Raw genomic sequence first — 25,064 nt, 5'->3', positions numbered from 1 at the left:
AGTCTTAGTCCGTAGGGTTCAATATTGAGTTGGCCCACCCTTTGCAGGCTGTCCACAAGGTTTAGGGGTGTGTCTATGGAAATGTTTGACCATTCTTCCAGAAGTGTATTTGTAAGGTCAGGCACTGATGTGGAGGAGTAGACCTGGTTCGCAATCTCCGCTCTAATTCATCCCAAAGATGTTCTATCGGGTTGAGGTCAGGACTTTGTGCAAGCCAGTCAAGTTCCTCCACCCCAAACTCGCTCATCCATGCCTTTATGAACCTTGCTTTGTGCACTGGTCCAAATCATTTGGTGGAGGGGGGATTATGGTGTGGGATTGTTTTTCATAGGTTGGGCTTGGCCCCTTAGTTCCAGTGAAGGGAACTCTTAATGCCTCAGCATACCAAGACATTGTGGACAATTTCATGCTCCCAACTTTGTTGGAACAGTTTGGGGCTGGCCCCTTCCTATTCCAACATGCCTGCGCACAGTACACAAAGTAAGGTCCATAAAGACATGAATGAGCGAGTTTGGGGTGGAGGAACTTGACTGGCCTGCTCAGAGTCCTGACCTCAACCCAATAGAACACCTTTGGGATGTATTAGAGCGGAGACTGTGAGCCAGGCCTTCTCTTGCACATCAGTACCTGACCTCACAAATGCCCTTCTGGAAGAATGGTCAAACGTTCCCATAGACACGCTCCTATCCTTGTTGACAGCTTTCCCAAAAGAGTTGAAGCTGTTATAGCTGCAAAGGGTGGGCCAACTCAATATTGAACCCTAAGGACTAAGACTGGGATTCCATTAAAGTTCATGTGTGTGTAAAGGCAGCCATATTTATATATACATATACTAATACTTATACTAAAATAAGTATTGAACACGTCACCATTTTTCTAGGTAAATATATTTCATAAAGGTGCTATAGACACCTGGTTGTGGCTGGTTTATGGTGAAATGATGTTCTTCCCACTTCCGTATTATGACACCAACAGAGCTCACTGGAACATTCAGACGTTTAGAAATCCTTCTGTAACCAATGCCATCAGTATGTTTTAAAACAATAAGGTTGGCAAAGTCTTGAGAAAGCTCTTTGTTTTTACCCATCATGAGATGTTTCTTGTGTGACACCTTGGTAATGAGACACCTTTTATAGACCATCAGTTGAGACTGAACCAGCAGATGATAATTTGCACTGACAAGGGGCAGGATTGCTTTCTAAGTACTGATAGATTTCAGACGGTGTCATGGCTTTCCATGCCTTTCCTTTCTTCATGTGTACAATACATTTTCCCTGTGTCATTCAATTTTATTACACATAACTTCATTTCTGAACTTATTTGTTTTGGTTTCTTTGTATGTGTGGATTGCATGGGTTGTTACCGACATGTGGTGAAAATTTCATATCAATAGCACCTTTAGAAATATATTTACTTAGAAAAATGGTGACCTGTTCAATACTTATTTTACCTGCTGTGTGTATACATATATAAATATATATATACAGTATCTCACTAAAGTGAGTACACCCCTCACATTTTTGTAAATATTTTATTATATTTTTTCATGTGACAACACTGAAGAAATGACACTTTGCTACAATGTAAAGTAGTGAGTGTACAGCTTGTATAACAGTGTAAATTTGCTGTCCCCTCAGTATAGCTCAACACACAGCCATTAATGTCTAAACCGCTGGCAACAAAAGTGAGTACACCCCTGAGTGAAAATGTCCACATTGGGCCCAAAGTGTCAATATTTAGTGTAGCCACCATTATTTTCCAGCACTGCCTTAACCCTCTTGGGCATGGAGTTCACCAGAGCTTCACAGGTTGCCACTGGAGTCCTCTTCCACTCCTCCATGATGACATCACAGAGCTGGTGGATGTTAGAGACCTTGCGCTCCTCCACCTTCCATTTGAGGATGCCCCACAGATGCTCAATAGGGTTTAGGTCTGGAGACATGCTTGGCCAGTCCATCACCTTTACCCTCAGCTTCTTTAGCAAGGCAGTGGTTGTCTTGGAGGTGTGTTTGGGGTCGTTATCATGTTGGAATACTGCCCTGCGGCCCAGTCTCCCAAGGGAGGGGATCATGCTCTGCTTCAGTATGTCACAGTACATGTTGGCATTCATGGTTCTCTCAATGAACTGTAGCTCTCCAGTGCCAGAAGCACTCATGCAGCCCCAGACCATGATACTCCCACCACCATGCTTGACTGTAGGCAAGACACACTTGTCTTTGTACTCCTCACCTGGTTGCCATAACACACGCACTTGACACCATCTGAACCAAATAAGTTTATCTTGGTCTCATCAGACCACAGGACATGGCTCCAGTAATCCATGTCCTTAGTCTGCTTGTACTCAGCAAACTGTTTGCGGGCTTTCTTGTGCATAATCTTTAGAAGAGGCTTCCTTCTGGGACGACAGGCATGCAGACCAATTTGATGCAGTGTGCGGCGTATGGTCTGAGCATTAACAGGCTGACCCCACACCCCTTCAACCTCTGCAGCAATGCTGGCAGCACTCATACATCTAGTGCCCAAAGACAACCTCTGGATATGACACTGAGCACGTGCACTCAACTTCTTTGGTTGACCATGGTGAGGCCTGTTCTAAGTGGAACCTGTCCTGTTAAACCGCAGTATGGTCTTGGCCACCGTGCTGCAGCTCAGTTTCAGCGTCTTGGCAATCTTCTTATTGCATAGGCCATCTTTATGTAGAGCAACAATTCTTTTTTTCAGATCCTCAGAGAGTTCTTTGCCATGAGGTGCCATGTTCAACTTCCAGTGACCAGTATGAGAGAGTAAGAGCGATAACACCAAATTTAACACACCTGCTCCCCATTCACATCTGAGACCTTGTAACACTAACGAGTCACATGACACCGGGGAGGGAAATTGGCTAAAGGGCCCAATTTGGACATTTTCACTTAGGGGTGTACTCACTTTTGTTGCCAGTGGTTTAGACATTAATGGCTGTGTGTTGAGTTATTTTGAGGGGACAGCAAATTTACACTGTTATACAAGCTGTACACTCACTACTTTACATTGTAGCAAAGTGTCATTTCTTCAGTGTTGTTAAATAAAAAGATATAATAAAATATTTACAAAAATGGCAGGGGTGTACTCACTTTTGTGAGATACTGTGTATGTGTATATATATATATATATATATATATATATATATATATATATATATATATATATATAACAAACTAGTGAGCCACCCATCCTCCCTATTTCTTTTGAGTCTGCACATTCATCTAGGGGGCATCCAAACACTGCTCAAATCATATCAAATCCAACATAAGAGATGAAGTATCACAAAGAGATTTGCTTTCCTTAAGGCCTCTTTCACACGATCGGACCGTTCAGGTCCGCCTGTCAGTTTTGACGGCGGACCTGAACGGGCGCTCCATGTTAGCCTATGGAGCGACGGATGTCAGCGGAGACATGATCCGCTAAAAGCAGACGGATGGCTCTACGTCCAGGTCCATCGCTATCGGATTGGGTGAGATCTGATGAAAACGGACATGCTGTCCGTTTTCATCTGATCCCTCCATAGGCAGGAGCGGCGCCTAACAAGCCCCTCCCCGCTCAGTGAGCAGAGAGGGACCTGTCATCCGCCGGCTCAGCGGAGATCAACGGACTGATCTCCCGCTGAGCCGGCGGACCAAGGCGGGCTCTGTAGAAACGGAGTCCCCCTCGTGTGAAAGGGGCCTAATGTTTCTCCTGGCTCCTGGCTCCTGTTTATCTTAGTAGTGGATAATTTGAGCAAGTGAAGCTCCACATGTTTGCAGTGTGGTCTCCTTCTCTAGCTTGCACACTATGCATGTGTGGTGTTTGACTGGCCCAGGAAACATAATAAAATAAGAGGTTTGGTGTCACCCCAACCACCTCCACAAACACAACCTCCATCCCCAATACAATACATATATACAAAGGATTCGCCCTGGGACTTTAAATGAGGTGAGTATGGTTAGCCAAAAAACATATCATGGGTATATAAAAGTAGATTTATTGCAAATTGTCGTGCATGTGCAACACAACAGCAGTAGATGAAGGCCGATGAGGTATATAAAACAGTATGAAAAGATAACAGTCCACATACATTAATAAATAAATTGTATATAAAATCAGTATACAGGTATCAGAATTATATGCAGGCATCGGTAGTACCCAGTGCATTTCGCGAGACCACGCTCGCTCTTCAGGGGTAGATGCTTTAATATATCTGCAATACAAGTAGTGAACTAAATAAATGTATGTTGAACAAAATTTGCAGAGAGGTGAGTGATCATAGGGGTCTGAGTTTGGTACCCCATACTTACTGATGGGCTGGGCCAGGTCAACAGTCACTAACACCACAGGCGGTGGCAGAAACAAACATCCAGCACGGGAGCTGAGGGGACGGAGCAACCGGCAACCCCAATGGGGGAACAAGAGGAGAACCGACATGGCTTTGATAGGTGCAAATGTCCCTAGAAGTCTCACATTGTCCATGATGAATGACTGCTGAAAAGTATTTAAAAAAGTATATGTGTATGTCAAAAGGACCCTGCAAGTGCAGATAAACTTAATGCAGTGAATTCGTATGCATATGAGTATACATAAACCAGCATGGGGTAAATGCTGGTATGGACTAGGGAGACTGAAGGGACAGTGAAGTATCTTATTACAAAAATGTGAAAGGATATTGGCAAGTAGTGTAGTGTCACATATATATACGTGATCCGACACTTCCGGGTAGGGGGCGCGCATGCGCACTGCCGGCGGCTTGCTTTCACTGTGATTACACACAGTGGAAGCCGATCGACGGGTGCAGAGTACCCAATGTCCTCCGGCACCCACCAATTGTCAGGCAGAGAGATCAAATGGCGATCTACCTATGTAAACAAGGCAAATCACCATTCTGACAGGAGGGAAGGGATGGAATTTGTATCCCTGTAAAACAGGGAATACATTTAATTTCTTCCCCGTGTAAAAGCACCTTACACAGTATAGTAAAACACTGGCTAGGCACAAAGTTATCCCTTTGATCGCCCCTGATCTTTACCCCTTTCCAGCCAGTGTCATTAGTACAGTGACAGTGCATATTTTTTTTAGCACTGACCACTGTATTAGTGTCACTGGTCCCCAAAAAGTGTCAGTTAGTGTCAGAATGTCCTCCACAATATCGTAGTCCCGCTTTTTTTTTTTTTTAATTGTCTTTTGTTGTTTATAGCTCAAAAAATAAAAAACGCAGAGGTGATCAACTACCACCAAAAGAAAACTCTGTGGAAAAAAAGGACGTCAATTTTATTTGGGTACCACGTAATTGTCAGTTAAAGTAACGCAGTTAAGGATGTCAAGTGGTTAAAGTGACACTGTTGTCACCTTTGCATTAGGAATCTTCACTCTGTTGAAAAGCTACTACGGCTAGGAATCTTCTGCATCCAACACACCTTCGGGTATGTCTGATATCCCAGAGCTGGGGTTCCTCTGGCTGACGTGTGTTGGAAGCAGAACATACTTTGTTAAAGGTAGCTTTTCAAGTGAGTGAAGATCGGCTGCATAGTCAGTGGGACCAGTAGGTATTAAAAGTCTTCTTTTCCAGGTGCCTTGAATTAAAGCCAGTTTGCTTAGCTCATTATAATATAAGTAGACACTGCTCTTCTCTTTTACATATGTCTTCTCCAATGTACCGTGGAGGCACAATGTTTGTGAGCATGGCCAATATTACAAAGACTTTTTCTCATGCAATGCTGTTTTGTTTTTCTGCACATAGGGACATTTTCGAGGCCGACAACTACAGCCCAATTCCAGTAGCTAATGAAGAAGAGTACAGAGCTGTAGTCAGCAAATTTCCTTTTCAAGATCCTGAAGGTGACAAGGTGAGCAATACTTACAGAGGTGTGTTGGGAGATATGTTAAACTGAAGTGAGGGCAAAAGCTTAATTGGGAAATTAGCTAGGCACAGATAAGGTACCTCTAATGATGTTTGCCCCACTGATGGCTTTTGCTTCTTTCCTAAGTAAACATTAACACCTAAGCATTGCGTTTTCAAGTTTTTGGAGCAGAATTCAGGCATTTTTCAATGAGAAGGTGTGGAGTGCTGCTGAAAAAGGGGCGGGGCAAAAAATGCGCAAAACAAAACGCTTAAAAAAAATGCTTGAATTCTGCCTGAAAAGTAGCTCATATACTTTTTTGAGCGACAGGCGTTTTGCTACAAGTGACATGATGCTCAGATGTAAACGAGGGCTATTGGAAACAGTAGGTTTTTGCTTGTTGAGTGTTTTTGAGCTCCGAGCTACAGGCTACAAAATGCTCAAGTGTGAACGGGGCCTAAAGAATGTTACTTACATGCAGCCTCTGACAGTAATGTCACTGTTGAAGTTCTGGTGGTGAAACTGACAGTCAGGCCTGGAGCACAGCGATCACATCGGGCCACTCACTCTGTAGCACCTCCATTCAGAAAACATCTTGTATTCTTTTCAAAGAATACAAGTGGATTGATTTACCAAACGTAAACAGGCTGTTCACTTTGGAAGGAAATTTACAAGGGAACCTTCCCTAGAGTTCAGTTAATGTGGTGCAATTTCACTTTGCAAAGATTACCAATCATGTAGAAGGAAAAAAAATCAGTATTTGTGCTTGTGCATGATTGGATGATGGAAGTCAGCAGAGCTTCTCAAAGCAACCAGTCAGACTATCTCTTACAACCACAGTGCAATATCATAGAATGTAATTGGATTCCTGGTTGCTGTGGACAATGAAAAGCATTTCTCCTTTAGATGGTTTTTATTGATATGGCTGTAGGAGTATGGCTTTTGCTTGTGTGAAACAAGAGTCAGGTAGCCTCTAGATCAGCGGTCTCAAACTGGCGGCCCTCCACCTGTTGCAAAAACTACAAGTCCCATCATACCTCTGCCTGTGGGAGTCATGCTTATAACTGTCAGCCTTGCAATGCCTCATGGGACTTGTAGTTTTGCAACAGCTGGAGGGCAGCCAGTTTGAGACCCCTGCTTCAGATTCTTCAGACTTTAGGTTTACTATGTAATATGCAGGTGCGTCTCATAAAATTACAATATCATCAAACAGTTAACTTATTTCAGTAGTTCAGTTCAAAAAGTGAAACTCATATTTTATATAGATGCGTTACATACAGAGTGATATATTTCAAGCATTTCTTTATTTTGATAATTATGGCTTACAGCTAGTGAAACCCCAAAATTTAGTATCTCAGAAAATCAGAATATTACATAAGACCAATAAATAAAAGGATTTTTAATACAGAAATGTTGCCTTACTGAAAAGTATGTCCATGTACAGTATAGTATGCACTCAATACTTGGTCGGGGCTCCTTTTGCATGAATTACTGCATCAATGCAGCGTGGCATGGAGGCGATCAGCAGGAATTGGCACTTGTCCACACTGCCAAAAGTACCATTACCTGGTTTAATGATCATGGTATCACTGTGATGGTTTGGCCAGCAAACTCGTCTGACCTAAACCCCATAGTGAATCTGTGGGGTATTGTCAAGAGGAAGATGAGAGACACCAGATGCAACAATGCAGACAAGCTGAGGGCCGCTATCATAGCAACCTGGGCTTTCATAACACCTCAGCAGTGCCACAGGCTGATCACCTCCATGCCGCATTGATGAAGTAATTCATGTAAAAGGATCCCCGGCCAAATATTGAGTTCATACTATACTGTACATGTACATACTTTTTAGTAAGCCAACATTTCTGTATTAAAAATCCTTTTTTTTTATTGGTCTTATGTACTATTATAATTTTCTGAGATACATAATTTTGTGTTTTCACTAGCTGTAAGCCATAATCATCAAAATTAAAAGAAAGAAATGCTTGAAATATATCACTCTGTGTGTAACGCATCTATATTTAATATATGCGGTACACTTTTTGAATTGAATTACTGACATAAGTTAACTTTTTGATGATATTCAAATTTTATGAGATGCACCTGTAGCTGATTTTTTAACAATTATACATGTACTTGAACAAGGCTAACAATATGGTTTTTTTTTGTTTTTTAAGTTATCTTTTCCAAAGAAGCTCCCAATGTCTCAGTCAGTACCACAGATATATATGCAAGTCAAAGAGTTTATTTATGCAAGCCTTAAATTTTCTGAATCGCTCCATCGAAGGTAAGCATGCTTGTATTATTACATCATGAATGGCAAAGGTATTCTCATTTACAAATGATCACTGACAGCAGGTTGGCAGTAATAGACATGTGATATATTACATAGACGTATTGCACAATATGATAGTCCTCTAATAAAGGCTCAGTGTTAACTGGTATTAGAAGGCCTAAAAGGGTTGATATAAGTTACCGCATTCCGTATTGCTCTTCACCTTATTTATTTGCCTATTTATTTTGCCTCATAAATTCACTTTAAGGTTACAATAGAAAATAAATGATTTCATCAATTTTGGGGTGTGTTTGGACACCTAAAAAAGACAACTGTAGGAAACAACATTGCTTTTTAAATCAGCTTTCTAATTTTACTTATGAATGCTGTTATCAACCTGCATTTTTTTAGTCCAACAATCCTGAATTATAAAAAGCTTTTGCATTAGACAGTTGTGTCTTTACAATGATGGCGGGGACTTGCTTACATTAGGAAGGATATGGGTTACTCATTTTTTCTTGTTTAAACATTCAAGCCTTGTACACACGATCGGATTTTCCGACGGGAAATTGTGTGATGACAGGCTGTTGGCGGAAAATCCGACCGTTTGTACGCTCCTTCAGACAATTGTTGGCCAACTTTCCGTGGACAAATGTTGGATAGCAGGTTTATAAATTTTCCGTGGACAAATGTCTGTTGTTGGATTTTCCAAGCGTGTGTACACAAGTCAGTCAGACAAAAGTCCAAAGTACAAACACGCATGCTCGGAAGCAAGGACGAGCCAGAAGCGGTCGGTCTTGTAAACTAGCGTTCGTAATGGAGAATTAACATTCGTGACGCGGCAAGTTATGAAATCTCGAAATGCAGCGCACATTCTCTTCTTCTTTACTCGGATAATAATGAAGCTGCTTTGCTGGTGATACTGATGGAGTTATGGCAAACGTATTTTAAAAGGCTTTTATTTTCTAGTGATATCAAGAATAATATTATTATGCTTTTTCTTGGGCAAGTTACCACAACACCATTATCCCGTAGTTTTTAAGATCAAAGATACAACTATGTTGGTGTCCCTTGTTAATTTTACATTGTATTTTTTAAAATGTAATTTGAAGTAAAACACATAGCCAAGTATTATTCTACACAATTTTTTTATTGTGCATTAAAAAAAGAAAACAAATAAAATTAGACATGCTATCTGCCAATAGAACTTAACCAAAAAGTGCATTCTGTGCATCCAAAAACATAGAAAATATACCAAATCAAATCATTATTCAACCAAAAAAATAATGTCAAAGCAATAACTCCAAGGCCAATAATAAATAACACGTTATCTCCTCCGATTCCACAACATGTCTGGTTGACGAATGGCCGTTCAGAAATAAACTGAAAAGCACGAAATGAAAAACGCGAATTGAAAAGCGTGAATCAACACTCACCAAACTTCTACTAACACGAAATCAGCAGAAGGAGCCCAAAGAGTGGCGCTAAAAAAAACAACATAGTACGTCGCTACGTTCGTATTTGTTGGCCAACAATTGTGTGCAGTGTGTATGCAAGACAAGTTTGGGCCAACGCCCTTCGGACAAAATTCCACGGTTTTGTTGGCCAACAATCCGATCGCGTGTAGAAATATAAGTGCTGCTGAAAACTGCTGTCATGAATAAGGTGTGATTGTAAAGTGTGGGATACTTTTCTTTGGGAAGATCACTTTTAAAAGTCTAGTAAAGAGGCACTGTTAAATTTTTCTTTGGCCGCATGTGTTCACTAAGTGTAAGCGCATTTTTACAAGGAATTAAAAAAAATAAATATAAATCAAAATTTTTAAGTACGTTTCCGAATTTGTGTTGGGCCGCATTCATATCCGCTTTGGGCCGCGCTGGACACCCTTGGCGTAGAAAATTATACAAATATTTTAATTATTAATGGTAAAAAAAATACCTAATGTATAGAGGGTTCAAAATCCATATTAGAGTATGTAGCTAATTTAAAAAAAAAATCACAGAATAAAAACTCTATTGCCCTGTACACATGGTCAGACTTTCCGACAGAATATGTGCGATCTGAGCTTGTTGTCGGAAATTCTGACCGTGTGTGGGCTCCATCGGACTTTTTCCATTGGAATTTCTGACACACAAAGTTTGAGAGCAGGCTATAAAATTTTCCAACAACAAAATCCGTTCGCGTAAATTCCGACCGTGTGTGGACAATTCCGACGCACAAAGTGCCACGCATGCTCAGAACAAATTAAGAGACGAAAGCTATTGGCTACTGCCCCGTTTATATTCTCGACGTACGTGTTTTACGTCACCGCGTTCAGAATGATTGGATTTTCCAACAACTTTGTGCGACCGTGTGTATGCAAAACAAGTTTAAGCCAACATCCGTCGGAAAAAATCCATGGATTTTGTTGTCGGAATGTCCGATCAATGTCCGACCGTGTGTACAGGGCATAACATTTTTTTAGATATTTGTCCTTTAAGACCACAGCAACATATTGGTTACACCCATTGGTTTTCTGGGGTGAACAGTCAGACTGATTTGAATTTATCGGCCAGTTGTGTAACAGTTGCCATAGCAGCCAAATTGAGGCCAGCTCAAATCTCTTTGCATGTGAAGAAAACACAGATCCAGTACTGTATCATTAAGGGTTGGGGTGGTTGCTGTTGACACCTACCCTGTACCCCCTGAGAAGACTCCTGTAAAGAAAAGCTGACTTCAGACATACGGGAGGAATCTTCAAGATCATAACTGTTGCTAGTCACAAACCTTCTTGGCAGGCTGTGTACTATGGGAAATTTTCTTAGCTGTCTTAGCAGTGTAGATTTATTGCCCTCAGAGCTTCTGGTCATCTTGGCCAGCACTGAAATTAACCATGTAAGCTGTAGTCTTCCTCAGGCTGCTAAAAATCCCAGAGTGTCTCCTCAGATATAAAAAGATTAAATAGCCGAGGTTTGTAGTTATGAAAAAACGCTAGAGTTTTAAGAAGTTTGTATTAATGTTGTGGTGAATAATTGTGTTCAGGAGCATTAACAATTATAGTTTTACTGGTGTTGCTGGTGTTCCCTGCCTTCATGTCCGTCTCCGACCAGTGGTGGCTTGTGTTCAATAATTTGGGGAGGGGGCTGCAAACCAACGCCACCCCCCAGTTATTGAGCACAAGCTGCCACTGGTCCTCATACACTTCCTAAGACTGAATAGTTTTCTTCCTACCCTGGGATCATCATTTAGGTATTTGTATACCGCCATCATATCTCCTCTCTTATGTAATAATATAAAATACTGTAATGGTTATTATTATTGCTACTATACCTCGTTCACATCATGTGAAAAATTGCGAGTTTTTCTGTACGCGTTCTGCAAGGACACAAAGAAAACCATTGTTCTCTATGTGCCCTGTTCACACCACAACACTAGTATCATGTGGAATTTGTCTGCACAATGTGTATGCAGTTTTCTGAGCGGAAAAAAAACTGAGGTGACAGCAGTGTTATGGTGTAAACAGGGCACATAGAAAACAATTGTCTTCTGTGTCTTTGCAGAGACGTACATAATAAATGCATGCGTCTCTGCACATTGTGTGAACAAGCTTATGCAAGTCAAATGTGTGTTTTGATGTACGTATGGTGTGAATGAAGCCTTAGGTTTTTGTTTTATTGACTACTGGAGCATCTCTGTCAGCACTTACTTGATGTGATGATGGAAGGGGTGAGAGGATTTAAAATGTACACTGAGGCTGTGGTTCAGAAAATGACGAGGCTACTGAGAACAGAGTGGTTGGCTGAAAAATTTACAGTTAATTCCCTGCACTGCTGCCCCCCTCTCCTACCCCCTCCCCCCTCCCCCCCTACCCCTCCTCCCCTCCTCCCCTCCCTTCTCTTCTTCCCCCCTTCCCTCCTCCCCCCTTCCCTTCTTTCCTGACAACTTTAATCCTCAGCATTGGTCCTTAAAGAGGTTGTTAACCTCAGAATAAAACCTAAAAAAAACCCCTGCAAGACACAGACATAATGAGCTAATATGCATCGCATACTAGCTCATTACGAAATACCTACCTTAGAACAAAACTCTTGCAGCAGCGCCCACACACCGCTGACACTGCCGACATCTTGCTTGGAGTTTCTTCCGAGTTCGCGGGCTCCAGCGCTGTGATTGGCCGGAGCCACGATGACGTCATTCCCGCGCATGCGCTCGGGAGCCGCCATTCACGGCACGGGGCTTGGAAGGAATGGCACCCGTGGCCGTTCCTTCAGAGAGCATGCGCCAGTGATGTCACTGGCTGCATGCAATGTAAAATATCTCCTAAGCTGTACACGTTTAGGAGATATTTACACTATATATAGGTAAGCCTTATTATAGGCTTACCTATAGGTAAATGTCTGCAGAGGAAGTTTTCTTCCTCTTTAATAGTGTACTGACTATACTCACAGCTCTCATTCTAGCTGTCCCCTAAGTAGACATATGTTAAAATCCATGAGAGTATTGTTCAACGAACAGTGCCTGGAGCCACTGAGAGAGGTCAATGGAGGACTCCATCAAAATTTTGCTATGGGGCACCATCATCGGTTGGAAGTCCCTGGGCTATTTAGCCACCATATAAGGCTGGTACTGTAAGTGCCTTCTTTATGTCAGTAAGAATGTCTCCCTTGCTTCAGTTTTATATAGGTGTGATACGATTTTACCCACCCGTATGTCACCCCCAGAAGGATCAAGGCTTGTCTTGTGTGATTATATCCTAAACAGAAGTAACTGATGTGAACAATATAGCATATGAAACTTACCTTGTTTTTACAGGGTCGCTGGGCCCTGTATACATTGAATCTCAGACTTTCTGGCACCACTTTTAACCTATACTGCCCTTTTATGTTTATATCCTAAGTGCAGTCAAAATAAAAAACACAAAAATCAGCACAAGGGATTATAGCTTACAGTCAGTAGGATGTGTCCCTTGTGCTGATACCTATTCTCTTAGGTGAAATTTTCCTCCCCCACCCCCCCCCCCCGTACTATTACTACTATGGTATGGATCAAAAATGATCTGTGAATGGAAAATGGGTGGTGATTGAAAGGTCTGCCCCTCCATTCATAGATAGATTTTCATTCATAAAAGCTGTAGAATGGCTTCTATGAATGGAGCTGGGTAGAAAAGGCGGTCATAGTCAGGCTCTCTCTTGCACTCTCTTGATGAGAGCCTGTGACAGCTTCCGCATTTCTATTAACACCCACCACACAGGGGGATTATGGGGGTGGGGTTGGGGGTTTATGGATGGAGAAGGATTTCACTTAACAGAAGAGGCATCAACACAAGGGACACAGCCTATTGATGTAAGTTATGTCCCTTGTGCTGATTTTTATGTTTTTTATTTTGACTGCACTTAGGCTTTAAAGTTGAAACCTCCAATTAATATTTTAACTGTCAGTAGTGTATCATCTGCATTATGGCTGTCCCTCTTCTAGGATGAATGTCCTGTTTGATGGCTGTGAAGTGGTTATTCTGTTTAGTGTAGGCTGACCCTTTAATTGTAAATAATAATGTAAATTCCCACGCTACGGAGACAATAAACTAAATAGAATAAAAGCAAATATGTGTTATGGGCTGCTGCTGTAGTGCAAGAAAAAAAAAAAACAAAGTGAGTGAATGTAAAGGTTAAACTCAGCGCTGCTCCAATAAACAATGAGTAAAAAAATATTATTATAAAGATGAAAAAAAATCTGTGTGCAGCAGCCTCCTTCAGCCCCTCTAATACTTTCTAGTACAAAGCAAAGCTGCTCCAGGTGAGAGCAATCCCCTGCTTCAACCTCATGGTCCTGGCCTGACCTGGCAGAGATTAGCGCGTTTCACGAATTAGAATTCGCTTATTGTGACTAAGCGAATTCTATTTCGTGAAACGAGAAAATCTCTGCCAGGTCTGCATTAATTGTATGATATCTACAATGTTGTCTGATGATTTTTATCTTCAATAAAAGTCTTCACTTTTGCTTCAAACCTGTGAGTGCGGTCAAAACCTTTTCCTGTTCCAGTGACCTTCTAATACTTATCTGAGCTCATCTCGATCCAGCGATGTGCACAAGAGACTCGGCTGTACTGGAATCTCCCTCCTGATTGGCTGAGACAGCAGCGGGGTGCCATTTTCTCCTGCTGCTGTCACTCAAACTCAGTGAGCCAATGAGGAGAGAAAGGGGGCGGGGCCACGCCGTGGCTCCGTCTCTGAATGGACACACTGAGCTGCAGCTTGGCTCGGGTGCCCCCATAGCAAGCTACTTGCTGTGGGGGCACTCAGCAGGAAGGAGGGGTCTGGAGTGCTGAAGAGGGACCCGAAAAGAGGAGGATCTGAGCTGCTCTGCTTCACAGAGCAGGTAAATATGACGTTTGTTATTTTAAAAAAAAATAAAAAACAAGACTTTAGAATCCCTTTAACAGATGCCAATATACATTTAAGTAAATCTGGGACCTTCCCTGCATAGATTTCGCTGCTTGAAACTTTGAAAAATATGAAATGTCAATAGGTGGTTCATCCCGTCAGCATCTACCCCATCCTATAATGTCTGTTTAATGTAGGCTGGCCCTTTACTTGCCCTTTTCGAAAATTTACCATTTATAATACTATCATATAAAGTCTTTTTCACCAAAAAACTGTTACCTACTATCAGACTGTCAGACTAGTTTAGCAAAATCCCAAAGTACCTACATTTACCAGATGCTGATGTAAGGGAAGCTGGGACCCTCCATGCAGAGATCTCGCTGTTTGAAACCTTGGGAGATATAAGAAGTCAGTAGATGGATCATGCCACCAGTATCTACCCTCTATTAAAATGTCTGCTTACTGAAGGTTGACCCTTTTAAATGCCAACTAAGGTTGACCCTTTTAAATTTATCAACTAAAGTAGCATCCAAACAAAGAGAATGAAAGTATCCACAACCATCCGGCATCTCCTATAATGCTTATTATCTGTGTCCTTTACACTGTATATAAGCACTGACCAAATGAGCTGTTTGTTTAGTCTGAGCAGCTTAACCTGTTCTATTGTGATACGCATTCTCTGTAATTGTCTTTCTCTACCTGGCCTGCTTTCAATCTGATAGAATAACATTGGAGAGCTCAGCTTGAAAACACAGCAGCCAGAAGCCACCTTCCAGCTTATCTCTCATTTCTTATCTGTTAATGAATGTAAATGAGCGGAGCTTCACACATCCTTAATTGATCCCGAGTACAATTTACACATACTAACGAGTAACCTTTTGACCTAACCTGTAAATATTTACTGACAAAACGCAGGTAGAATATACACCGACTAACTGCTTGTCAAAATTAGACAAACAGTTTGCAAGAGGTGAAGAAATAGCCCACTACAGCAATTATAAAGTGTCACCGCGCTAATTATCTGACGTGTGCCACAACAACTCAGCATCACACTATTGTGATACGAACTGGTGTCAAATCAAATAAAACAAAGACAGAATCAGTGTGTTTAATAGTTCAGTAAAGGTGGTCATACATTGATCAAACTGGCCAGATTTCGATTCATGTACGGCCATTCCGTTCTTAAGAAGTTGATCTACCGATTGACTTCTCACGAACAGGACTCCTGGAAAATTTCAGTTCCATCAGCGCTGCAGTCAGTAAGCTCCCCACTGTTAGAATACAAAGACACAGTGGGGGGCAGGGCGGGGGGGGGGATTCAGAGAGGGGGAATAAGGTCAGTTTTTTATCGTTCAGCCGGCTGGCTGAATGGAAAAAACTGGCCCATGTATGATCAACTTTAGGGATCAAATTGAAATGGAACGACACTCATTGAGAAGAAAATGGCTGCACACCCCGGATAGTGTTATAAAAATATGGGATTGTCCCCCGTGGGGTTTTTTAGGCAGCAAAAAAGAGGGTACAAGAGTACTGCATGAGGTTACGTGAGTGGGATTTTAATAATAACAAAATGTCAAAGAAAACTATAAACACAGTCAATCAAACCATCAACTGTGGTACAAAAAATAAAAACAACATTGCTGACCTGACAGTCACAATAATATACAGTAATCAAATAATGAGGTAGATTGGTACATGATTCGTGTATACAAATCCTAACGCGTTTCGACCCCACTGGGTCATCTTCAGAGGATTGTTGTAGACTGTAAAAATGTTTATAAAAGTTGAAGTTCATAATGAGAAAAATATACTAAATAAATGAGGGAAAAAACAATATTGGACATGTTCATATATAGTTACCGATCATAATAGATTAAGCTGTATTGGATAGCCTCTAAAGGAGAAATCCCCTTACTTGGTCCAACTCAACCGGTCCACACGATCCCAAGAGGGAGTCAGACTGCCTGTGCATGTCTTGCGAGGAGTCACACATATAAAGCAATCCCAGAGGCCTAGGGGAGTGGTGGAGGGGGATAGGCAATGCCTGCAATAGAGGTATTATATGCTAGTGGTAATCAAGTAACAAAAAGTGACAAAAGTAATGAAATAGGTGACTAAAGACAACATGGTATAAATGGTAAGTGTGTATATCTATGTTGTTAACATGTTTCTACTCTATATGTATCAGATGTCTCATATTATAGCCAATGTTTCTGGAAGTAAAATGGAGGGAGGGAGGAACGAAAGGGAGGAAAGTAAGGTGTGTGGAAAAACTGGTGAGGAAGGAAGGAAGAAAAGACGCCAACAAGGGAAAAATGGGGGGCTGGAAAGAAGGGGAAGGGAGAAGGGGGAGGAAAAGAGTGAAGGGGATCCAGATACATTGGGTTGGAGAATGGCGTGAGTGATGGTGCTGGTGGCTACTTTTTGTTACTTGATTACCACTAGCATATAATACCTCTATTGCAGGCATTGCCTATCCCCCTCCACCACTCCCCTAGGCCTCTGGCATTGCTTTATATGTGTGACTCCTCGCAAGACATGCACAGGCAGTCTGACTCCCTCTTGGGATCGTGCGGACCGGTTGAGTTGGACCAAGCAAGGGGATTTCTCCTTTAGAGGCTATCCAATACGTCTTAATCTATTATGATCGGTAACTATATATGAACATGTCCAATATTGTTTTTTTCCCTCATTTATTTAGTATATTTTTCTCATTATGAACTTCAACTTTTATAAACATTTTTACAGTCTACAACAATCCTCTGAAGATGACCCGGTGGGGTCGAAACGCGTCAGAATTTATATACACGAATCATGTACCAATCTACCTCATTATTTGATTATTGTATATTATTGTGACTGTCACATCAGCAATGTTGTTTTTATTTTTTGTACCACAGTTGATGGTTTGATGGTTTTGATGGTTTGATTGACTGTGTTTATAGTTTTTTTTGTACCCTCTTTTTTGCTGCCTAGAAAACCCCACGGGGGACAATCCCATATTTTTAGGGATCATTTTTACATGGGACCAAGCACAGTAAAGTATTTTTAAAAAATAAAAAAGAAGGTATTCACATAACTAATTCCAACACATAAAAGGATCCTTCCTTACTGGATTTTGCTCCTCTGGCCAGATGCACATCCATATCCACTGGTGTATAGTAAAATATAGCCTCATATTATCGAGCCAAACAGGATCAAGGCCGCAGACAGTAGGGCAGCCCGGGCACACAGGGGGGCACGGATAGCAGGAGGATTGGTGTGGTGAGATGGGAGGGCAATTATAGAATGATGCACTGTGTCTGTGTCTCAACCTCCAACAGCTGAAAGATGGCTTTTCACCCTCTCCCTGCTGCCGGCTTTCAGTTGCTGGAAGGAGAGACATAGTCACAGTGCAATGTTTTTGTAATTGTCCCCCTGCCACACCAAGCCCCCTCCATGGGCTGCCCAAATCTGATTCCTCCTGTATGCCCGAGTCCCCCCTTGTCCAACCCCCCCCCCCCCCAGGGCGCTGCTGGCTTCCCTCTCCAGTTTATGAATGGACTGAAGCCTCTGTCTTCTGTTCACTGTTCATTCATCTTCAGTGCAGCTGAGGCTACAGAGAAAAGAATTGAAGAATCTGTGTCCTCAATTCCTTTTTCTGTCTCAAAGGAGTGATGTCAGGGGTCTGTTTAGACACCTGATATTTCACGCAAGCTCCTCCTCAACAGTGTTGTTAAAAAAAATTGTAAAGAATAATTGAAAAAATGTAAAAAATGAATTGTAAAACAAAATGTAAAAAAATCTAAGAAAATCAAGGGCTCATTCACACAGGTTCTCTGGCCCATACAGTGTAAATGAGCAGTTTGTTTGTGTGGCCAGAAGTACCTGTTAATCTAGGCTTTTTTGTAGGTTATGTTATATTTGTGTCCACTAACAATGATTTTTGCATAATTTTAGTGACCGTATCCTTTTAGTATGTTTGAGGTAGGTGATTTCTGAAGGCAGCCCTAAAAGGGATACAATTGTTTCAGGCTACTTGGCCATCACCTGTGCAGCATATGGAAATCATGAGGCTTCTATGGAATAGGGCTTGGGACCCAAGAGGCCAGTATAACCATACAGGTTATGGTGAGAAGGGACTAAAGCAATCAAAAAGCCCTTTAACCAAATCAGTGCGTAACACAGTAAAACCCTTTTAAAACAGTTGGTAATCACATGACTCATTCCATTACATAAAAGGTTTATTCCTCATTGCTTTTCGCTTCTCTGGAGAAATATAAGGCCAGATCCACTGGTGTAGTGTGCAAATATAGCCTAATATAGAGCCATTTATTCCAATCCGCATTCAGTTGTTTCAGGCTTTTTGGCCATCATCAATGCAGTGTATGGAGACCATAGCTTCTGTAGAATAGGGCTTTGTATTCACATGACTCATCACGTCACATTAAAGGATCATTCCTCATAGCTTTTTTTTTGCTCCTCTGCACCAATGCACATCCAGATACACTGGTGTTTTGTGCAAATACAGCCTAAAATTTTAGAGATATTTATTCCAAACTGCATTCAGTTTTTTTAGGCTTTTTGGCCATCATCAGTACCCAAAATGACAGTATTACTGTACAGCAGGGATATGCAATTAGCGTACCTCCAGCTGTTGCAAAACTACAAGTCCCATCATGCCTCTGCCTCTGGGTGTCATGCTTGTGGCTGTCAGAGTCTTGCTATACCTCATGGGACTTGTAGTTCTGCAACAGCTGGAGGTCCGCTAATTGCATATCCCTGCTGTACAGGCTATAGTGAAAAGAAACCAAAGCAATCAATAAGCCCTTCAACTGAATCAATGAGTATCACAATAAAGACCTCCTAAAACATAAAGTATTCACATGTCTAATTCCATCACATATCCCAAAAATAAGATCAATATATACTGTTGATTTTTTAGGAAAATACATGATTATTGCCATAAAGCGGTTCTTCGCCCTTTTTTGTAAAAAAAATAAAATAAAAGTAAGCAGCTAAAAATACTGTAGCTGCTGACTTATAATAACAGAACACTTACCTGTCCAGGGGTCTAGCGCCATGCTCACATGAACTGCTTCTTTGCTGGTCTTCGGGTTCCTGGCGGGGGCATGTTTACTGTCGGCATCTGGTTGTTACTCCTTGCGGCTTTGAGAACTTATGGTGGATCGCTGTGGCGATCCGATAGGAAGTGGGAGTGAGTACCTGTCAAAACCAAAACCAGGTTCCTGCCCGAACCACCCCTGCTTCTGGCCTTACCTATATCCCTGTTCTACCCCAGTTCTCTGTGCTAGCCTCTGGGTACACCATGGCTTCTAGTGTGCTAATTATGCCCAATGATGTGTCATCTGTTGACCCCAGTGTGTCCCTATTTGCCTTGTGGCTCCCGTCCACCTCAGAGTATCCTGTGTCTTCTGTTGACCCCAGTGTACCCCTATGTGCCGTGTGACCCCAGTGCACCTCAGAGTATCCTGTGTCATCTATTGACTCCAGTGTGCCCTTATATGCCATGTTACTCCAGTGCACCTCAGAGTATCCTGTGTATGACCCCAGTGTGCCCCTATGTGCCATGTGACTCCAGTGCACCTCCGAGTATCCTGTGTCCTCTATTGACCCCAGTGTGCCCCTATGTCCCGTGTGACTCCAGTGCACCTCAGAGTATCCTGTGTCTTCTGTTGACCTCAGTTCTTCTCTATGTGCCCTGTGACTCCAGTGCACCTCAGAGTATCCTGTGACCTCTATTGACCTCAGTGTTGCCCCTATATGCCGTGTGACTCCAGTGCACCTCAGAGTATCCTGTGACCTCTATTGACCTTAGTGTTGCCCCTATATGCCGTGTGACTCCAGTGCACCTCAGAGTACCCTGTGTCTTCTGTTGACCTCAGTTCTTCTCTATGTGCCCTGTGACTCCAGTGCACCTTATGCAGTGTACACACGAGCGGACTTCTCGTCCGCCTGAACTCCGAAGGACTTTTCAACGGAGTTCCGACGGAGTTCCAATGTATCGGACTTGCCTACACACGATCACACCAAGGTCCGATCATTTCGAACGTGATGACATACGACCGGACTAGAATAAGGAAGTTCATAGCCAGTAGCTAATAGCTGCCCTAGCGTCAGTTTTCGTCCGCCGGACTAGCATACAGACGAATGGATTTTTCGACCTGACTCGAGTCCGTCGTAAAGATTTGAAACATGTTCTAAATCCAAAGTCCATCTGATTTTTCAACAGCAAAGGTCCGATGAAGCCCACACATGATTGAATTGTCCGGCGGATTTGTTCTGTCGGACCTTTGCTGTCGAAAAGTCCGGTCGTGTGTACACGCCATTAGAACATCCTGTGTCTTCTAGTGACCCCAATGAGCCCCTATGGGCCCTGCGACTCCAGTGCACCTCCAAGCATCCTGTGTCATCTAGTGACACCTAGTGCATCCCGTGCGCCTCTATGACACTAGTTTCTCCAAGCAGCCTCCAGTATGCTTCTGCCTCATCTGAACAGTTCTCCTGTCAGTGGTTAAGGACCACTGTCCATGACCAGTGCTCTTTACACTGCTCCTATAAATAATGACCATTATGTAATGTTTTAGTGCTTTCCTTATTTTTTTAATTATTATTATCAATGTTATATGTAACCCCTTAAGCACGGCGTCTGCATCATGTGACCATGTGATTGGCTCGCACAGTGGTCACATAATCAGGAGCATGTCATGCTAATTTCCAATCAGGAGGCTTAACTGAGAGCTGGTATCACAGCTTTTAGCATACAGCCTCATGCCACGTGACTGCATATGTGTGGCACCCCACCTTTTGTGCCGTCACGTATGTGGTCGGTTAAAAGTGTAATTTTTTTTTTTACTTTTTTTTTAAGTGGTTGGACATAGATAATATATATATAGGGTAGGAAATAGCCACTGTAACTTCAGTCTTCATTGAGCAGATCACTTGTTCTGTGGCTGCTGCTGTGTGTTGATGACAGCTACACTTCAAAATATAATTTCCATTACATGTAAATAATCTCAACTCATTTTTTTTTTTTTTTTTTGACTGGACAGATTTGGGGTTTGTTTCAGGATAAGACGAACAGAAGCTAATCTAAATAGGATTATTTTTAGATTTTTCTCTTTTGCAAAGCAGAAACCTAGTTTAGTTTTCTGCTGTTTGATAGATTCAGAGATAAGTCCACAGACAAAGAAACAGTCATATTGTGGGGTTGTAATAATTCCCAGTTGAGGCGGTGTCAGAGAGCAGAAGTCAAAGGTTTGTTACTGGTGGCGCCTGCAGTGGAAAGAAACCCAGAAATGACGGGGTTACCGGCAGCCGCAGACAAAGCACATTCTGTGGACATTTTATCTCATTCATATTTTAGGATGTATTCTAGGTGTTCTGTGCTGTTTAATACATATGTTTTCTTGACCTTTTTCCAGCTCGACAGAAATTGATGATATGCTTAGGAAATCTACCAACTTGCTTCTCACAAGAACCTTAAACAGCGGATTGCAAAACCTTATCAAAAAGCCTCATATAGGTCTAACTGAGGTAAGTATTATTTTCTATATATGCCAAGACCAAAAATTAAAGAGTACCTGCCGCAACATTTCTAAGCTAGCAGAATGAACTTGTTCCCTTTGGGCAAGGAGCCATACTACTCCATCCTTGGGGGTCTTGGCTGGTCTAGGCCAGATCTGCCCATCATTTCACACTTCTGAACCTTTTTTAAATTTGTTTTAACATACCTGTTAAAGCAAACTCCAGGAACATAGAAAACATTAACTCCCCTCGGCTCTCATCCTGTCTCTAGCTACTTTTTAAAAATAAATGTTCTGATGACCGTTAATAGTAACTGTAATTCGCAACCTGCGATCTTCTGCTCTGCTGGTTCCAGTTATAATGATAGGCTCACTGTAGCTACTGTAAACCTCCAACATAACTTGTTGTTGCCCCCACTTGTCAACATCCTCAAGCCTGTGCTGAAATCAGTGAAGGACTAGCGGTTAGATCATCAGGATGGGAAATGGCCCATGGCCCAAGTACCTGCACACATTGCAGCAACGAAGAGGAAAAAAATTGGCACATCAGCTGTCACAGGGCCAAGAACATTGATTTTTGAAAAGCAGCTACAGAATAATGAGGACTGGGGAGGGGGTGGGTCAGTCCTTTTTTTAACGTGGATGGAGTTCTGTAATATACCTCAATCTACCTTATTATATGGACATTGACCTTTGTTCAAGTTATCAATGCATGTTGGAGTGTATGTCTGTTTTCAGTGGGCACATGGCCCAGGTATCGCCAGTGTCATTATAGTTGTTACCCCAGGAGGTATTGCAGGCGATTAAGGAGCCATGGTGGGTTATCTTGATAGGGATAGGTATACTTGTATATGTTTTCATACTTCACTTTTTGTACAATAAGAAAACTGTTGCGCTACAAAAAAAATGGATACAAATTCAAAAAATCAATACTTGGGTGGATAAATCTGTGTAATACTCAAAATTCATGAAAGAAAATCTGCATTGAATACGTTACATATAATTGATCATAAGAAAACCCACTTTATATGAACATAAAATAGTGAGTGAATAAATCCAAAAGTCGCCACACAAAATATTTTAAAAGTCCACTGAGTGTAAATAAACGCCAAACAGGGTATTTGAAAGCAGTGCCAAGATAGGTCCAGAGCCTTCACCAATGGTGGCAGAATGCAGGCTTACCAAACATATATGATCCCCTAATTAAAGATGGCTTGTTAAATGGTGTTTAGGCATCTAATATGTCTCTCTTCACTCCTCCACAAATTCACCAGACATCCAAACTGGTATGGGTTGCTGCCTCTGATCCTCCTCCACATTAGCTCAGCGAAAGAATAGAAGCTGATGCCCCATGTAGTGTAAAATCATCCAGTATCATTTATTAATTGAAGTATCACACATACAAATGATCGGGAGCAATTATGCATTGAGAAATACAAATCAGCTGGCAAACAGATTCCGGGTCACTTTCGATTGTGCAATAACATCAGCTAATGGCTCTGCTCTACATGTTTCGTCATATATGACGTCCTCCGGGGCATAGGCGCCATGCTGGGTCATTACTCTATATAAAGGAAGTTAAAACCAACCTTGCTTTGGATCCCATTGTGATAAAAAGCATTCCAATGGCCAACATTCATTCCAGTTTAAAAAAAAAACTGCAAATCAAGCCTCAACTTGAAGTCCGGTTTGAAAGAAAATGATTGTATATTATCACTACAAAAATCTTCCAATTAATTTTTATTTCATTTACAAAAGAACCTACCTTCTAATAGTAATACAAAAAGATGAGAGACTGCAAATTATGAATTTTTGTAATACTATTAGTAGGTTGGTTCTTTTGTAAATGAAATAATAATTAATTTGGAATATTTTTGTAGTAATAATAACGAGGTTCCGATATGTACAATCACTTTCTTATAAACCAGTAGAGATGGTGGCAACACCCACTTGCCTCTCCACCTCAGCCATTCAGAGGAAACCTTGTATCCTTAATAAAACACAAAGCTTCCTTCCATGTATCTAATGCTACATACATTTTATACAGTGCCCCCAGCAGGCACATATATTAGTGAAGCAAATAGAAAAAATATTTTAAACGACTATAGTAAACTATTTAAAGTTAAATCAAAGCTGGAGTACAGCTTTAAAGATTGTCAGACTGCAAAATATTCATTTTAGTTTTTGGTTTTAATACTGCTTTGGTTTTAAAACAGCATGTTCATGGATGTAAATTTGATAGATGGCCAAGGAGTAGGTCAGATCATGCGGCTGTTCAGGCCGGTATCATCCCACACGCTGCGGGATGATGCCATCTATCAAATATACATCAACGAACATCAACTGTTGAGCCACTTCCAGGAGTTGCCTTTCGGCCTCAGTGGAGCCTCAAGTACTTATTTTACGCCCATTTTTTGGGCTTTCTTTTCTTTTCTTTTTGAAGAGAACAATATATATATACTTTTGTGGAGTAAACTCAATTTTCACCTATATACAGACCTACACCACTCTTAATACGTAGATGTCTGTGTCGGAATCGGGAGCATACTGGGTAGACAGACTTTGTCACTGTCGCTGTTTTTAATCAAGAAACTTTATGGAATGTCAAGTCAGCCAAAACAGTGTTTAATAACTATCTCAAATGTACATCACCCCTGAGGAAGGAGTTTAATTGACTCCGAAACGCGTCGGATGCAAGAGTACTGCCTCAAACACTGTATACGCATTAATGCAACATTGCTTGACCCACATTCCTAACAATAGATGCTATAGTTTTGTTATATTTTTATTGTGTCAATTTAATAAATTATATTTGTACCAAGTATACTTTTCTATGGTTTTTACATGTGCCTAAAAAGTCCACCAATAGGGGACCCCTTTTTTTGTTGCTTGTTATAGTGGCTGCTATGCTAGATTGAAATCTGAAGTCTTCTGTTCCCGCATACCCCCGCAGTGGTGATCTCATGGTGCCGCAGGTGTTAATATGAGCAACTACAGCTGTGAGAAGCACTTATGTGCCCACTATGCCTGCACTTTATGCCCCCATACTCCATTCATAGAT

At 41.6% G+C, this 25,064-nt stretch overlaps 1 protein-coding gene across 8 annotated transcripts in view; it reads left to right on the top strand.

Moving 5' to 3' along the window:
- Positions 1 to 25,064, top strand: part of EXOC6 (exocyst complex component 6) — a 404,697-nt gene that overhangs the window by 202,062 nt on the left and 177,571 nt on the right. For all 8 annotated transcript variants that reach the window (XM_073596039.1, XM_073596037.1, XM_073596038.1 and 5 more), the window contains 3 exons: positions 5,747 to 5,852; positions 8,024 to 8,133; positions 21,902 to 22,013. In XM_073596039.1, the coding sequence (XP_073452140.1) occupies positions 5,747 to 5,852; positions 8,024 to 8,133; positions 21,902 to 22,013 (328 nt within the window). The remainder of the gene's footprint in view (positions 1 to 5,746; positions 5,853 to 8,023; positions 8,134 to 21,901; positions 22,014 to 25,064) is intronic.

This window comes from Aquarana catesbeiana, linkage group LG08 (genome assembly GCF_042186555.1).
Source record: "Aquarana catesbeiana isolate 2022-GZ linkage group LG08, ASM4218655v1, whole genome shotgun sequence".
NCBI lineage: Eukaryota > Metazoa > Chordata > Amphibia > Anura > Ranidae > Aquarana > Aquarana catesbeiana.
Note: the sequence above shows the minus strand (reverse complement) of the source record. Positions and strands in the feature narration are given on the sequence as shown.